This window comes from Microtus ochrogaster, linkage group LG5 (assembly GCF_000317375.1).
Source record: "Microtus ochrogaster isolate Prairie Vole_2 linkage group LG5, MicOch1.0, whole genome shotgun sequence".
Classification (NCBI taxonomy): Eukaryota; Metazoa; Chordata; class Mammalia; order Rodentia; family Cricetidae; genus Microtus; species Microtus ochrogaster.
Window position 1 is genome coordinate 44268026 of NC_022031.1, and position 17590 is coordinate 44285615.

Consider the following 17590-nt stretch of genomic DNA (forward strand, 5'->3'; position numbering starts at 1 on the left):
AGAAAATTCAATCCCATTACTTGCCTTGATTCTGAGAATGGCTCTCCCCATTTTCTCCCTACAGCCCGGGGATGGTAATGGTGGCACCTCTTTATCCAGTCTTGGAGTTGTGCTGACTTCTTCAAACAACATGATCTCAAGGAGCTTTTAATCTTAAAACTCCCCTCTGTCTGTGAGGATGCTTTCTGCTCTCTGCCAAGACCACGATTTCCTCTTCCTCTCAGCCCCTTTTAGTAAAAAGGTGTAATTATTCAAATCATTGTTTCAAGGACACTTGCAAAGAGAGGCCTTGTCATCCATCTGAGTAACGCCTTGACACATTTGAATTTGGGCAACTTGTTAAACTGTAATCAGCTGCCTCCCTTCCCTCCTTTTGACAAACAGGTTTCAAAGGACTGTTGCCACGGAGTTCTTAAATTCACTCTGGGACTTAAAAAAACTGGCATTGGATTTTTCTGCTGAGTCAAAGGAAGATGAAGGGAATTTATACCCTGCCATATGTTTTCCCCAGCAGAACTGATCAGCGGCGAGTCAGCTGTGGTAGGACACAGCTGGGCTATGAGGACTGTGGGGACACGTCTGAGGTCAATTTCAAATTCCTCTCTGGAAGCTGGCAGAGTCTGCTCTGCAGAGCCAGACTTACAATATCCTGGGAGCAGATAAAACCTTGGATTTTTTTTTAAATGAATTTATCTTCCAGAGAAACTGTAGCTCAACGTCTTCCGGTTTGTGAAGAGATGGGAGGTGACTAGATTAAGGTTCCCACTTGAGGCCAAGTGCGAATAGTTAACTGCCAGAAATGGAGGGATGAAAGTGTCTTTCATGATTTCATACCAGGTGAGCGCATAAATCATTGTCCAAACTCAGACATTTTTCCGATTGAAGGAGGGTGTTTAATTGCTCTGTGGGAAGAGACGTTGAGTGGGACAATACTTGGAACAATAGGGTGTGTGGACAGAAACAAACTGAGGAATGCTTTCTTCCAAGGTCAAGAGAACCTTCTGGAGAGGAGCAGTCAAAAGCCTGCCTACTTCTGTGATGTTGTGTCCTTTGCCCCTCTCCTGTGATGGTGGGGGGAGAAGGGGGAGGGAGAGGCCCTGTGCACCCTTTCATTTATGATTCACAGGAACCTAAGGGAAACGGAGCTGAGTGTCTGGATGAATTGGCTTTCCTAAGATCCTTGCTTCTTTGCACAAGACCACTGTTGCAGTGCCGGGCATTTGATGAAAAGAATGGGCAGGACAAGTGCTAATAGCCATTTTGCTTCTACGGAATTTTGTGTTCTGGGAAAGCATTACAAAACAGAACAGAACAGCCAATCCAAGAGGTGGAGAACTGTGTATAGGTGTAACGAATAAAGAAAACAGGGAGCCTTTACAGAGGAGATCCAGTGTAGCCAGTGAACACAGGACTGCTTGCTGTGGTTGCGCAGGATCTGTAGGTTATGCGAGGGTGATCGTCAGGTCCTATTTCAGGATCTTCAAGACAAATATGCCAGTCTGTTCCCAAGGGTGGAATGCATCGCCATTTAAATGCATACGGTGAAAATCTAATAGCATTGTTTGTAATTGCATAAACAAGGATATTTCATAGTATTTCATCATCCCTTCTCAACCTGCGGGTCACGAACCCTTTGGAGGTCAATGATCCTTTCACAGAGGTCGCATGATCAGACATCCTGCATGTCAGATAATTACACTTTATAACAGTAGAAAAATTGCAGTTATGAAGTATCAAGGAAAATAATTTCATGGTTTGGAGTCCACCACAATACGAGGAACTGTATTAAAGAATTGCAGCATTAGAAGGTTGAGAACCACTGCCTTAGAGGGAATGATAGTTCCATTCATGCTGATGGACATTGCCCTTTCTCTCTAAATACTGATGTTACCAGAATTACCTTTCTCTTCTGTGTCTGTAGGCTCGGTTAAGGGCACATCTTTTCTCCATTCTTTTGATTTCTACTTCCTTCTATTTTCCAAATTCAGTCAATCTGGGAAGTGAGCCCAGGTTCTCTTAACAAACACAACTTGATCTGAGAATGGCCTCTACGCCAACACACCCAGTTGAATACACAAAAGTTTTCTAAAGACCTCTCTCCCAATCTGGTTTGTTAAGAGTCTTGATTAAGGGCTGTTGAGATGACTCAAGAGGTAAAAAGTGCTGTTGTTAAGCCTGACTAACTGTTCTATGACTGGAACCTGTATGGTGGAACAAGAGAATAGGCCTAGCAAGTTGTTCTTTGACCTCTACACACACACACACACACACACACACACACACACACACACACACACACACACACAATCCTGCCATGCATGATGAGGGTTCATTCACGCAAACTCATGCACGCAACAAAGTAAACAAAGAAGTATAGAAAAAAATAAAATATTTTTGTTGACATGTTGGTGTATTTTACATCTATTTATGTGTAGATGTTTATTCTTATTTTTGAAGTCTGTATTCGTATATACTATTACTTTAGCTTCATTTAAAAATCCTGATAAATCCCTATATTCATGAAACACTTTATGGTAAAAACTCATAACCTTTATTATTATGTCTGGATAATACTCTCAGTATTTTCATTTTCTTTTTAGATATATTTGCCTTATGTATTTGAGTGTTTACTTGCACTTATGTCATCTGTGTATTACATTACATTACATGTATGTCTGCTGTCTTTGGAGGTCAGAAGAGAGCATCAGATTCCCTGGGATTGGAGTTAGATGGTTTGGTTATAAGACAGAATGTGGGTACTGGGAACTGAGCCCAGGTCTTCTGGAAAAGTAGCAAGCAATATTAACTCCAGAGCTCTTTCTCTAACCTCTGCTCAGAATTTAGAGGCCTCAATTGACTTGGTTTTACTATAATCTATGAAGTATGTGTTACTTTCAGTCAGTTTGCAGAAGAGGAAGCTCAGAGTGGTGAAGGATCAGACCCTGTATTTCACAGCTGGTAGAACTGGGCTTTAACTCTTGGATGCCTCTACAGATGATGCTTTCTACTACTTATACCATACAGAATACTGGACATTTGTATTTCAGAAGGATTTTAAGTGACGTTGGGGTCACTTTGGCAGAGCCTGTATAGATTGAAAAATTCAAATATTTCATAGTATAGATGGTAACTTTCCAGAATCTCCAGGATGTATGCAGAGGAGTCTGTTGGCTCTCGTATATTCACTCTGTTGCCTCCTCTGTCTCAAGGTAACCCTTTGTTCAGGTTTTCACTGATGTGGGATTCCCCTCTGTACATTGTGATTACCATTGATTAATAAAGAAATTGCTTTGGACCTATAGCAGGGCATAACTTAGTTAGGCAGGAAAAACTAAACTGAATGCTGGTAGAAAGAAGGCCGAGTCAAAGGAAGCCACATAGCCCCACCAGAGAAAGACGCTGGAACTTTACCTGGTAAGCCATAACTACATGGCGATACACAGATGATTAGAAATGGGTTAAATTCAGATGTAAGAGTTAGCCAAGAAGCTAGAGCTAACGGGCCAAGCAATGATTTAATTAATACAGTTTCTCTGTGGTTATTTTGGGAACAAACAAGTGGGCCCCTTACCATACTTCACCCTTCTCTATGTTCCATAAGGTAGTTTGCAGAATTACTGGTCCCAGATTTCTTATTGGCCTAATCCATTATGGTGATCATATTATCCCACCAGTGATTGTTTTAGACACGGGCAGATACATTTTTTTAGCAACAAACCACGAAGAAATTTAGTTGTGGGCCTCTCTGTACGTTTTTCTATGAATAGTCGAATGTTCCCTCTAACGAGGGTGAGAAGAAATAGTATTTCTGTTATTTACTAGTTACTGTACCAGGTTTTTTGCTAGATGCTTCCACAAATGATCTTTTATTCTTAGGGAAGAAATGGCACATTTTATCACACCGTTTCCTGCACGGGGACGCAAGAGTAGTTAACCATCTCTCCTTGACAGAATCGGCAGTCAAGCCCAGAAATACATAGTTTCAGATACATCACGCTTTGTGCTAGGTGCATTCACAGCAGAATACATTCGGCAGGGGATTTTTGAGTACTTATCTGGCTCAGTCTTCAATAGTGTACTCAAGTGGGGCTAGGTTCTAAGTCCTCAAAGCCATGAGTGGCAACAGGCTTGGTTTGTCTGTTGACCCTCTGAAATGGCAGTAGCCTGGATGTGTACACGTACCCAGGATGTGATATTTATTCAGTAATGCTGGCTGGAGAATATGGCTGAGAGTTTCCTGAGGGCTAATGCCTTCCTGTCGAATTTTAATCATTTGGAGATTTTGATTTAAGTCGTGGACAGACTCTGCAGAGAACTCCAAGTGATTGTTATTTAGCTCAACATAAGCAACTGACTTTCTTTCTTTTTTGGCTGAACTTGCTGACTGATAAAAGTCCAGGCTTATTTTCTTTAGGAAAAACAACATTAATTAACAAATACAAACATGATTTATATTTGTTAGCCTCTGTGGGAGAAGAGAGATGCTAGCTGTGGGTTTATTCTCTGTGAGTTGTTAGAGCTGTGGATTGGCTTTTTTGTTTGTTTATTTATTTATTTATTTATTTATTTATTTATTTATTTATTTGTAACATTGGGATAAAATCAAAGGCCTTGAACATGCTAGGCAGGTACCCTATCATTGAAGTACATCTGCAATCCCTTAGCTGGGATCTTGTTATATGAAGGCATTAGCTGAGCAAATGTCAATGGGGAAAAACATTTGAGGGGGGGAAGAGGCAACAGCAGGTTTAGGGAATCCAAGTCTGGGAAGCCATGGATTTATCTTCTTTAAAAATGAACCAGAAAGTGGCATGGGGAAGGGCTGAGAAGAGAGCAAGGGCAGGCACCGCGGGGCATGCCAGCATTTCAGATTTTGCTCCAGAGAGCATGGCTGTCAAACAGAAGAATGAATTTCTGAGTGGAAGATACCCGAAGGGAGGTAGGTGCAAAGCAAACCCGCTAGCAGGTATCTTTAGTGAGCGAGGTAAGGGATGACACCAGAGCTGGCAATGGATGGGCGTATTTGAGAGCTATTTTATCGGAGCTATGGCTTGTTGCTAGATGGAAAAGGTGGACATGAGCAGTAGGCAGCATCCATGCCAATATGTGGAATGGATGACCGGGTGCACAGGCGTACCACCACCAAGATGCAAAGCCCAGGAGGAAGAGCAGAGTGAAGAGGGAGCCGTAAGGCTCAGGTTGGGACAAGTGAAATTTGAGATGCGTGCAGGGTATTCAAGAGCAGATGTCATGAAGGAAGGCAGAGATGCACTCTGTTGGGAATTATTGCCAAAGAGAGGCTATTTGAACAATTATTGGCTTGAGCTGTGTTTTCTTCTCCCTTTATTGTCAGGATGGCCTTGGATTTGTTTATTTGGCTCTTCTCTTTAGAGTATTTGGACTGTGGTACTGGTTACAGTTTTCAGTCTCCTATTTGAATCACCTGAATTGTGCTTTATTTTGCAAACTTCTTTTTAATTATGCTTGTAAAGACATAGCGTTTCGACAGAAAGAAGACATTTTGACTATTTGTGTGCCTTGGCCCAGTCACATGGTATCTCTTGCTATTAGTTCCATAACTATAAAAGAAGTACTGGTTGTTTTCAGTTTTGAAAAGTTATCAGACTATAATCTGACAATTATTAGTTAAGGTGTGTCTAGATTTTTAAGCCAATAAAGGTCTTATTACTCAACTTTCACCACTGGGGACTTAGCAATGTTCTGAGTTAGATTTTTAAGGGATGTTGTGAAATCTACATCAGATCCAACAATTCATGGGTAAAGCAAACACTATTCATATTAGTCCCAAATATTCCTGCTACCATTTAGAAATATTTCTTCTATATTGACAGATTTTTTAGGATAGTTTGTGGAACAGAAGTAGAATTCTGATTTTTATCTATTGGAAGAAAATCACACTGAAATAGAAAAACAAACATGTCTCATTGAACATTATTGTAGGAATGGATAGTTTTCAAGCAAATCCAGGCGCTCTACATGTCATGGAGTATCCTGGTACATTATTAATCAGGAGGCACAAGTAACTTGAAGTCCTTGTAGTTTTCAAAGGAAAGCTATACAAAGCATCAGCATCAGCAGCATTCTCGCCATACCTCAGTGACGGCAAAACTTCTTTTCCCGCAGGGAACCACCTTGTACCACTTGTCATGTAGCACATCCATAAACCCGTGAGACTTGTATTGACTGATGAGTTCAGATATGTTAGACGTCAGCGGAGAGTTGGGAGGGAGACCAATGCCGTATCCTAGAAGAAAAATGCAATCTCACATGAGGTCCTCATACTTTTCTGAGAGGGGGGCCACCACGCTTGCATAATATCACCACAGGATCTGGTAACAGGGGTATGGTGAGTCTGTACTACGTTTTTCCCAAAGTGCTCAGGAGACACTTACAAATGATCACCCTTGGGTCAGCTGCATCTTTGAGGAGATGCAGTGAGTCTGAGTCTGGAAAGTAGATATGTGTAAGACATATTTGTAAAACATTTTATGACTTTCTGCCCATCTCTTTCCCATGTTTTTAGAAGCAGTCTTTAAGATCTTTACCAGGTCTGGGCTTTCTTAGCCATCTTTCCCAATAAAACTTTGTGGGACGATTAATCTTAATTGTCAGCTTGGTTAGATTGAGAAGTGCCTAGAAGATTAGGAGAGCACACACTAGTTATGTTTGTGAAGACATTTCTAGAGAAAAATAATGGATGGAGAAGTTGTTTATTTCAGTTCACGATTTCCGAGTTTTCAATCCATTAACATGGAGAAGAAATAGAAAAGGAGTTTATTTTGACAGCCAGGAAACAGAAGGGCATGCAAGAGGATAAAATATAACCATCATATATACACCTTTCAACAATATTGTCATATTATGAATTCATCAAGGAATTATCTATTGATTAGGTCAGAACTCTCAGAAGTCAATCACTTCTCCAAAGCCCACCAACTGGCAACCAGGTACTTAACATAAAAACTGGTAGGAGACATTACAATCCAAACCATAATACCACAAGAACAAAACATATACCACGGGAAGTAATAACTAACTTCAACTGTCAAAAAATGGTGATGCCAAATGTTGACGAACATATGCAGAATAAGAATGCAACGTTGACGTATTGACTTTGGAAAACAATTTGGTAATATCTCATTATAGTTAAAGACTTATATTTAGACCTAAGCACATTTCTAAACAACTTCTCCACAAGTACACCAGGAGATATGGTTAAGAACACTGTTCATAACCACAAAACTTAGAAAGACCCCCAAATGCTCTTTGATAAAACCATGAGTAAATAAATTGTGTAATACTTTTCATGATTGGAATATTCATAACAGAGACATGTAGGCTATTTGGGAAAATACCATTCCCCCCAAACCAGCAGCATAAATTTGTTTGTCCATGTGAAAATAATCGTGATAATTTAATAAATGTTTTAAGAATACATATGGGAGGATAAAATTACATTAAAAAAAACAAGGCTATGATAACTTAGAGATTCAAGATGGCAGATTATGCAAAGCAAAGGAAGCAGGAGAGGGGATAGGCAAAAAGAACAAAGATGGGTGTTTTATCAGAGTTTTATTAACCAGCCTAGACTTTGTATTCTCACACTGCCCGGCTCCGTGGCTTTCCTAACTGTTAACACACTGCTAATCTCTTTGAGGAGCCATTTGAAAGAGGCTAATTAACTACATCTTGTTTTGGTTGTTAGCTCTCACAGTCAAAAAGAAAGATTTTTCTTTTTGCCCTCAAGATGATTGAGGAAGACAAGTTAAAAATGCAGTTAGTTCCCTTTTCACAGATAAAGACTAAAAGGCTGTCAAAGATTCAAAGATACTTAATGAGTCAGATACCTGCTCTGATTATTTTATTTTACAACTCAATTCCAAAGATATTAGCTTTTGTTCTTTTTTTTTTCTTTAAATGCAGATACACAGCCCATTTGAAGAATACAAGGTCAGTGGTGTGGAGTAGGAATATGGAATACCAAGCAGTTTTTGAGTTTTAAAGCATTGTATGTTTGTTTTGTGATAATTTTGTTTGTTTCTTCAGAATGCAGACTTATGAAAATGGTGACAAAGTCAAGCATATAGTGTGGACTTTCAATTCAAGCAGTTACTAAGAGTCCTTTGTGACTGGTGGTTTTCATTTGAAAGGCCAGACTGATGGAAATAGGACTTGAATGAGTCACTGGCATTTTCATTAAGTAACATTTTATGTAGTTGTAACTATGCTTTTTTTTAAAGATTAAAAAAATATCTTATCAAAAGCAATCTACCATAAAAATCCCAGCACAATTCTTCCCAGACCTTGAAAGAACAATACTCAACTTCATACGGAAAAACAAAGAACCCAGGATACCCAAAACAATCTGTACAATAAAGGAACTTCTGGAGGCATCACCATTCCTGATGTTAAACTCTATTACAGAGCTAAAGTAATGAAAGCAGCAAGCCTGGTATTGGCATAAAAACAGACAGGAGGACCAATGGGATAGAATCAAAGACCCAGATATCAATTCACACAAGTACAAATACCTGATTTTTGACAAAGAAACTAAAATTATAAAACGGAAAAAAGGAAGCATATTCAACAAATGGTGTTGGCATATCTGGATATCAATATGTAGAAGAATGTAAATATATTCATATCTATTGCCATGCACAAAACTCAAGTCCAAATGGATCAAAGACCTCAACACAATACCAACCACACTGAACCTCATAGAAGAGAAAGTGGGAAGAATACTTGAACACATTGGCACAGGAGATCACTTCCTAAATATAACACCAATAGCATAAACACTGAGAACAACAATTAATAAATGGGACTTTCTGAAAATGAGATGCTTCTGTAAAACAAAGGACAAGGTCAACAAGACAAAATGGTAGCCTACAGACTGGGAAAAGCTCTTCCCCATTTATCACATCAGACAGAGGACTCATCTCCAAAATATACAAAGAACCCAAGAAACTTAACATCAAAAAAAAAATAATCCAATAAAAAAATGGAGTACAAATCTAGACAGAGAACGCTCAACAGAAGAATCTCAAATGGCTGAAAAACACTTAAGGAAATGCTCAACGTCCTTAGCCATCAAGGAAATACAAATCAAAACAACTCTGAGGTTCCATCTTACACCCGTCAGAATAGCCAAAATCAAAAACACTGATGACAGCTTATGCTGGAGAGGATGTGGGGTAAGGAGAACATGCCTCCATTGCTGGTGGGAATGCAAACTTGTACAGCCATACAGAAATCAGTATGATAATTTCTCAGAAAATTAAGAAACAACCTTCCTGAAGATCCAGCAATACCACTTTTGGAAGTATGCTCAATCATACCACAAGGACATGTGTTTAACTGTGTTCACAGCAGCATTATTTGTAATAGCAAGAACCTGAAAACAACCTAGATGCCCCTCAACTAAAGAATGGATAAAGAAACTGTGGCACATTTACACAGTGAAGTACTATACAACTGTAAAAATAATGACATCTTGAAATTTGCAGGCAAATGGATGGATCTAGAAAAGACCATCCTGAGTGAGGTAACCCAGACTCAGAAAGACAAATATCATATCTACTCACTCATAAGTGGCTTTTAGACATAAAGCAAAGTAAAACCAGCCTACGGTCCACAACTCTAGAGAATCTATACAAAAAAGAGGACCCTAAGAGAGACATACATGGATCTACACAGAAAGGAGAAAACCCAAGATCTCCTGAGTAAATTGGGAGTGTGGGGGTATGAGAGAGAGAAAGAGAGAGAGAGAGAGAGAGAGAGAGAGAGAGAGAGAGAGAGAGAAAGGGGAGTGGGAAAATATGTAAAGCTCAATAAAAACAATAAAAATCTCTAATGCACTAAATCTCGGCATGCTTTTTTGGAGTCAGATGTGATTTCCCTTTCATGTAATTGTGAGGGAAACTGAGGCACAGAGTGCTACAGGAATGAGAACAGTGGATCAGGGATCAGCATCCCCATTGCAAAATGAGTAAACTGTAGCCGGCCTGAGCCAGCATTGCACTGATATACTTGCTGTGTGTGGGGGATTGTCATCCAGGGATGGTAGCATCCTGTAGGATGGCAGAAGGGACTTCATGGGCTCCCTAGGAGATGCTGTGTGCAATTTGGGAGCAGATCAGAAAAGTAAAGTAACTCCAGACGTGCTGCATGGGAAAGCTCACCCAGCCAGGTCCATCCTGACTCTGTGTTTGCTCTGAAAATATAGCAAGTGAAAAGCCAAGTACAATGTGGGGACAAAAAAAAAAAAAAAAAAAAAAAGAACATTCATGGGGGAAGATGATAAAGTCTAATAAAGTTGGTGATTTAGTTGGAAAAAAAAAAAAGACCCAGCAATACCACTCCTGGGTATATGCCCAAAGGATGCAGATCCATACCACAATGACCCTTTTTGGAGAGATACCCTGTTCAGCCTAAATATAGTGGGGGAGGGCCTTGGTCCTTTCTCAAAGTGATATGTCAGACTTTGTTGACTCCCCATGGAAAGCCTTACCCTGTCTGAGGAGTGGATGGGAGGTGGGGTGAGGGGAAAGTGGGTGAACTGGGAGGAGGGAAGGGCATGGGAACTGGGATAGGTATATAAAATGGGAAAAGATAATTTTAAAAAATAAATAAAATAAAAATGTACACTATGAATATCTGTATGTATATACATGTACCATGTATGAACTTTGTATCCAAGGAAACCAGGAGAGGGCACCAGATCCTCTGGATCTGTAGCTACCTGAAGAACCAACCATCTCATGTCCTCTGCAAGAGCACTCGAGTCACCTCTCCAGCCTGTGGGTAAATTTCTAAGGAAATTTTTATTTTCTTTAAAATACATATTGACAGTTACTGATAATTCAAACATTCTTTCAGTATTCATTGCTATTCTGGATGCAATACAAGTCCCATGTATAATAATATTCACTAATCTACTGACTCTCACACATCCGCCCATTTATCTGTTCATTCATCAGATAACTTTATTGAGAAACAGGTACCATGTAAAGTGGTCCATATGTGTTAGTGGAGAGGCATATTAAACAGGTAACTTCATGAAGTAATTTCATTAAAACTGAGACTGTCATTGGGGTGGAGAAGAAAAAGAAAAACATTAAGAACATAGTATGGGGGATTTGGCACTATGTGATGGAACTGGGTTGAGACACAGGATAATTAGTCGACTTTGTTGACTATTAATGCATTTTCCCCACGGAAGCATTAGCGTTCAACAACAACTTCTAACATTTATCAAGGACTTTCTATATTGCTCTCAAGTACCAGTCTTTAATAGTAGCATAGTCTAAGCCACAGTGTAAATTATGCATTAGACATCAATTTTGACTATCTTGTGACACACTGTTCAGTCAGATCATTCTGGAATTCTGCCATAAAACTTAAGGTATACCAAGTTCTTCTATGTGTCAGGTATATTTCCCATGAATGAACCCATGACAGAGTATGTATTATCTGCAGAGACTTGACTCTTGAATGATTAAACTGCCCTGGTCAAGTTGGTAGCCAGCAAAACTAGCATTTGAAAGTAGGTCTGCTTGATTCTAAAAATCAATGTTCATTCCACTCTATTCAATACAAGCCAAGGGAATACTCAACCTACTTCCTTCAATTCAGTGTAAACCAAATCTTTGTAACTGAGTGGATGCCATCCTCCCCAAATCAGGTTATTCATTCATTAAGAAACTAGTCTTGAAGCTAGAGAAGTGGCCCAGCAGTTAAGGGCATGCATTGCTCTTTCAGTGAACCTGAGTTTATTTCCCAGCACCCATATTGGCAGGTTCACTACAGCTTGTATCTTCAGCTGTAGGGGATCCAATGCCCTCATCTACCCTCTATAGAGACCCCTCTTTATACAACAGATACTTACAAAGACATACAAACAACAACTAAATGAAAAAAAATCATTAGCCAAAACCCATTGTTCATGGGTAGATTTGGTCTATAGACTTAGAAATAAGTTCTGTAGAGAATAATCCTATTGCATGTCAGAAAACTAACTAGGAAGGCCCCTTACTAATTACAATATTTCTCATAAAGATCCCTATAAAGCTAATAATTTCAACCCAGGTGAATGTAATAACACCAGGATAGTTTTCTTTTCTTATTTGGAAAATACTGTATTCAATTGTTCATAAATCCCACAGAATGTGGGTAATGCTATGGAGGCGTCTGAGTTAAATCAGACACAATGCCTATCTGTGAGCAGTTGAGTGGCATGTGGAGTGGAGGCTGGGATAGTGGCTGTCCAGCATGGCGGCCAGTTGCATGGCTTTTCTTGCATAAGATAGGTGAGACATAAACTCAATAGAGATCGCATATAACAACCGAGACACAATGGAGAGAGCGAGGACATTCTGTGGGGTGAGAAATTGCTTCTGAAGGAAAGGAAGACAGGGCATCTTAGACTGATTTTTGATAGTCCCTTGTCTTTGTTAAGCAGAGGAGACCAAAATACATAAGAAAGCTTGAGATTGCAACTTAAGATTAAACCTGCATATTCTAGGAATATAATTTTGGTACTATGACAGCAGCACTAAGAGTCCCCAAAGGAAAGCAATCTTGAAGTTACAAAGACATTTACAAAAAATAGCTACCCAGGAAATAATGAATATTAAATCGTTCTACTCCATCATGCCTAGATTAATTCACAATGGACAGCTAAAAATAGGTCGACATCCTTTTAATTTTTTATTTTCCTATATTGGACATTGATGTTTCAATGATTTCTAGCATTAATAATAATTATTAACTAATTAAAACAAGGGAAGGATAGGAAAAATTTTCTGTCTCTGAGAGGGGAATTTACTGCTACACATAAAAATCCATTTTATTCAGAAACATAAAAAGTTAAATTTTGAAAGTTTCATTTCTATCACTTTATCTGTTGCTTTTGATTGTGTTCACTAGGTCAAAGAGTTTTTATTTTTAAATTGCTGACTTGACTTAGCCACAGTTGCCTAAATTATCATTAGTAACTTGGTTTTTCAGTACCAACAGGTCTGACTGACTTGTGGTTGATGGATGAAGCAAAATGGAATCCTTCAATCCTATAGACGAAGGCATCAGGCACCCTGTGGATACAACTTAATAGCCCAAGAGAAAGGTTTCCCAAATAGAATCCTGATCTTTCCGCCATGGATAAGTCAACTTTCCTCAGTTAAGACTGGTAAAAATATACTTTGACTAGCAAATTTACAGTTAGAAACTCATCACTAGAAAGAGTTTTCCCAATGTGTGACTGGAAAATAGATATTTGAAAAAAAAAAAAAAACCCAAGTACAAGAGTCATTTGATTTTGCATATGCCCTTGAGTTTACCATGTTTAGTTACTCTGAGATAATGGTTGACAGCATATTATCATAGTTCCAATTTGAAAGAGGTGCTTAAAAATGGGTTTCCCTTACCTCCAGTATATCATGTTGGGAAGGGAAGTTTCTTGGAGGAGTTGAGATCCATGAAGGATATCTTGGGAGAATTTTTTTTTTGTGTGTGTGTGCCTGGTTCTCAACTAAATGAATATCCTGAATCTTAATAACCTACTGAGTACATCTTGTCTAGTGGGCATGTTTCCACACGCTTTACACGCACCATTTTACTTAACTTTCATGGCAACCTTATGCTAGGTGCTCATTTCACGTCTTCATTACACAGATGAGGAGCTGGAAGGAGAGATGAAGATGTTTGCCAGTGAGTGACAGCAATTCTATTTTAATCCAAGGGCCAGACTCTGGAGCCAGTGCTCTAAGCACTGTGTTAAATAATTATTGGAAGGTCAGTGGAAGAACAGCTCAGAAACAGGCAATGGCCTTTGCTGAAAGGTCACAGATCATCGCTGTGCAGTTACATTACTCTTTCTCTATGCTTGACCTTTATTGTCTGCTAACGCCAAGGCATAAATCTGGGGCATGTGTTCATTTATCTTAACACTTTCCTTTTAACTCTCAAGAACATAATATGTCATTGTGCCTCTGTTGCACAGCACTTCATTTAACCAAACACTTCCTGCATGTCCTTGAACTGATAATAGATTTGTTTTAGAAAAAAATCATACTTTTGTTTATTCTTTGAAAATATCATATATGTATGTAGCCTATCTTGGTCATATCCACCCCCAATTCCCATTTCCAACACCCTCAGGCCTCCTCCAACACATCTCTCTCCCATTTCATGCCATGACTTTCCTTTTCTTAATAATTCAGAGTTCAGTTAGTGTTGCCTGTATGTTCATGGATGATGCCATCCACTGGGGCAGAGGTAACCTGCCAGTGGGCCCACCCATCTCCCCCACACTTTAGTAGCAACCAACTGCCAAGAGCTTTTCCGCAAGCAATGGAACTTTGAAAGTTCCTTCCTTATCCATACTGGAATGCTGACTGGATCTGTCTTGTACAGGAAAACTTAGCTACAGTGAATGAATGTGTGCTACAGCAATGGCATGTCCAGAAGACGTCGTTTCCAGCCCTCCTCTTCATCCTCTGGTTCTGAGCTCTTTTGCAGCAAAGAAGATGGACCCATGGAAGAACTCCAAACTCAAGGTAGCACAGCTGCCTTTCATAGGCCTCACTTTGAAACTTAAGTAAGAGCAGAAAGGTGAGTTTGGGGGGAGAATTTACTAATGATTTTAGCTTGCTTGAGCTAACAGCAAATTTCAGAGACAGGGTAGCTCACATACAGCAAAAGATATTTATTTTTTTATAGCCCTTGTGCTGGGAAGTCCAAGAGCCTTCATGGGCAGATTCAGTGTCTCGTGAAGATCTCCTTCCTGGTTCGTAGATGGCATATCTAGCTGTGTTTTCATGAGCTGAAGAACTCCCGTGGGCCCATTTTACTGCTGCTTCCTTCCAGTTAGACTCCTCATGAGCTACCAAGTCACCCCGTCTGTTCACTTCACCACTGTGGTGAGGATTAGGTTTCCTGTGAATTTCGGGTGGCCACCACCTCTAGATTCTAGAGTCTAGAAGACAGCAGGCCCACTCCTCAGTCTGTGCTCAGTACTGCGTTGATCCGATGGATAATCCGCATGGAGGAATTGGTAGACCCTGTGTTTGCTCCTGAGTTCCTGAAAGGATTTCCACACTGAGGGTGTGCAAACTCTCAGTGTGCATTTGCACCATTGCTCTGACATGTGAACTAGGCACTTGCTTGAATTTAAACTGCTGAGTTACATCATTGGAACTACATCATTAATTTAAACAATTAGTACACACTAGTATTGCTCCAGATCCAATGGATTGCTGTAGATAGGTACCTGCGATGTTCCTCTGTGGCAAATGCGCAGTTGTTGGTCAGGAATGATTTTTTTTATATGCATACAGAACAGTCTAACAATCACTCTCGTATTTTATAAATTCAAAAACTCTATATTTTGCCAAGAAAGACATAATAATTTAAGTTTCATGAAAAATGAAGGTAACATTGGAAACATTTCTCTAAGAGATCCTTGAGATTAACACTGAAAAAAAAAAAAGAGAATACAAAGCCAGACATGGCATTGCCTGAACTCTCAGCAGAAAGGAAGTGAAGGAAGAAGAGTAAGAATTCAAGACTAGCTACTACCTACATATGAGATTTGAGGCCATCTTGTACTATATAAGACTCTAAACTCAGAAAAAAAAATCAGGAACAGAAAACAGCACTAAAAATTATTAGGTTTGCTGTGTGGGGGTGGTGCACACCTTTAATTCCAGCACTCAGGAGGTAGAGACAGTCATATCTCTGTAAGTTTGAGATCAACCTGGTTTATAGAGCAAGTTCCGGGACAGTCAGGGCTACACAGATAAGCCCTGTCTCAAAAATTCAGAAGGAAAAACTACTAGGTCTGTTTTGCTCTTTGCAATGCCTGGGATTATCCTTGAGGCTTTCTGCACGATGAGCAGGCCCTCGCCACTGAACTACACTCCCAGCTCGTTGACTTTCTACACTAGCCTCCCCACCTTTGTGTTTAACTTATAAATAGCATCCCTTTGTATTGTTTAAGTTTTGTGCTATGGTTCGAACCTAAAATGGTCCTGGAGAGAGTTTTTACGTTGAAGGTTTAGCTCTCAATGCAGCATTGTTCAGAGGGCAGGCACTTGGAGCATGAAGGCTCGGATTTACTGAGTGGTTGCGTTCTGTTCCTCTGTTGGAAGAAGTAGGCCATGGTCCATAGTCTTTTTTTTTTTTTTTTTTAAGATTTATTTATTATATATACAACATTCTGCCTCCATGTATACCTGCGTGCCAGAAGAGGGCGCCATATCTCATTACAGATGGTTGTGAGCCACCATGTGGTTGCTGGGAATTGAACTCAGAACCTCTGGAAGAGCAGCCAGTGCTCTTAACCACTGAGCCATCTCTCCAGCCCCGGTCCATAGTCTTTGAAGGGACTCTTTTGTACCTTGCTCTGCCCTTTCCTCTCTTGATCTCTGTTTTCTGGTCACCATAAAGTGAGCAGGCTTATTGGACCATGTTCTCTTTGCCATAATGTTCAGGCCCAGGAACAACAGCCAAGCAATAATGCCCTGAACTCTTAGAACCTTGAGCCCCCCAAATCATTTGAAATAGTCTGTAACAGTGATGGAGAGCTGATTGACATGTTTTTGAGTATAGATTGTGAACTCATCCATGGGGGCAGTATTTATTACATTTTCTCATTTGCATTCTGTGTTAGTTACTTTTCCTGTTGTTATGCCTTAATAGCAGACAAGAGAGCTACTTAAGGAAGAAGGGTGAATTTTGGCTCACAGTTTGAGGGTCTAGTCCAACATAGTGGGAAAGTCATGGCTGCAGGAACTTAGAGCAGTCTTGGGCTCCAGCTCATGGAAAAGTGTTCTGTACAGTCAGGATGGGTCTCTCAATCTCACTTAAGCCAGTCTAAATAATCCTTCACAAGTATGCCCAGAGGCTCATCTCCGTGACTCTAGGCGGTGTCAAGTTGATAGCACTGACCATCACACATCTCGTTCATTCAGAGAGGAGACCGATAGTGATGGTCACGCTCGCTCTTCTCAGATCTTTGCTCCTTTTGCTCTTGGAGTGTCTCATTTTGTATTTGTGCTCTTTGAGAACAGGGCAGTGTCTAGAATGATCAGAGCTACAAGACAGTCTCAGGAGCACAGATGGAAATGTAAACAGGAAACCAGTGGGGAGTTAATTGTGTGGCATCTGGCACGGAGGTCCAGCAGAGGCAAACAAGCCATCTTAACCACTACTTTTTGACAAGATGGGGTTGCTCCCTGGAGACAAAGGTGGAAAATAGAGCCCCTTATTCTTATGCCCTCTACAAATGATGTGTTGTTAGCAACCACTAATGGTAGAAGGAACCTCAATTACCCCACACATCTAGGACATAAATAAAATGTCTCTCTGTGTCCCCAGATGCTTCAAAAATGGATTTTTTTCCATTGTTACATTAAATGGACTACTGAGTTTTCTAGTTATCTCTCTCTCTCTCTCTCTCTCTCTCTCTCTCTCTCTCTCTCTCTCTCTCTCCCTCCCTCTCATATACACACTATGCACATATACACACATATGTGTGTGTATATATGATATATATTAATAATCTAGTTTT

General features: G+C 39.9%; 1 protein-coding gene across 1 annotated transcript in view; it reads right to left on the minus strand.

Annotated features, from left to right (window-relative positions):
* Positions 1-17590, minus strand: part of Grin3a (glutamate ionotropic receptor NMDA type subunit 3A) — a 185111-nt gene that overhangs the window by 36519 nt on the left and 131002 nt on the right. Inside the window, exon 6 of the mRNA XM_005362179.3 lies at positions 6114-6265. Coding sequence (XP_005362236.1) covers positions 6114-6265 — 152 coding nt within the window. The remainder of the gene's footprint in view (positions 1-6113; positions 6266-17590) is intronic.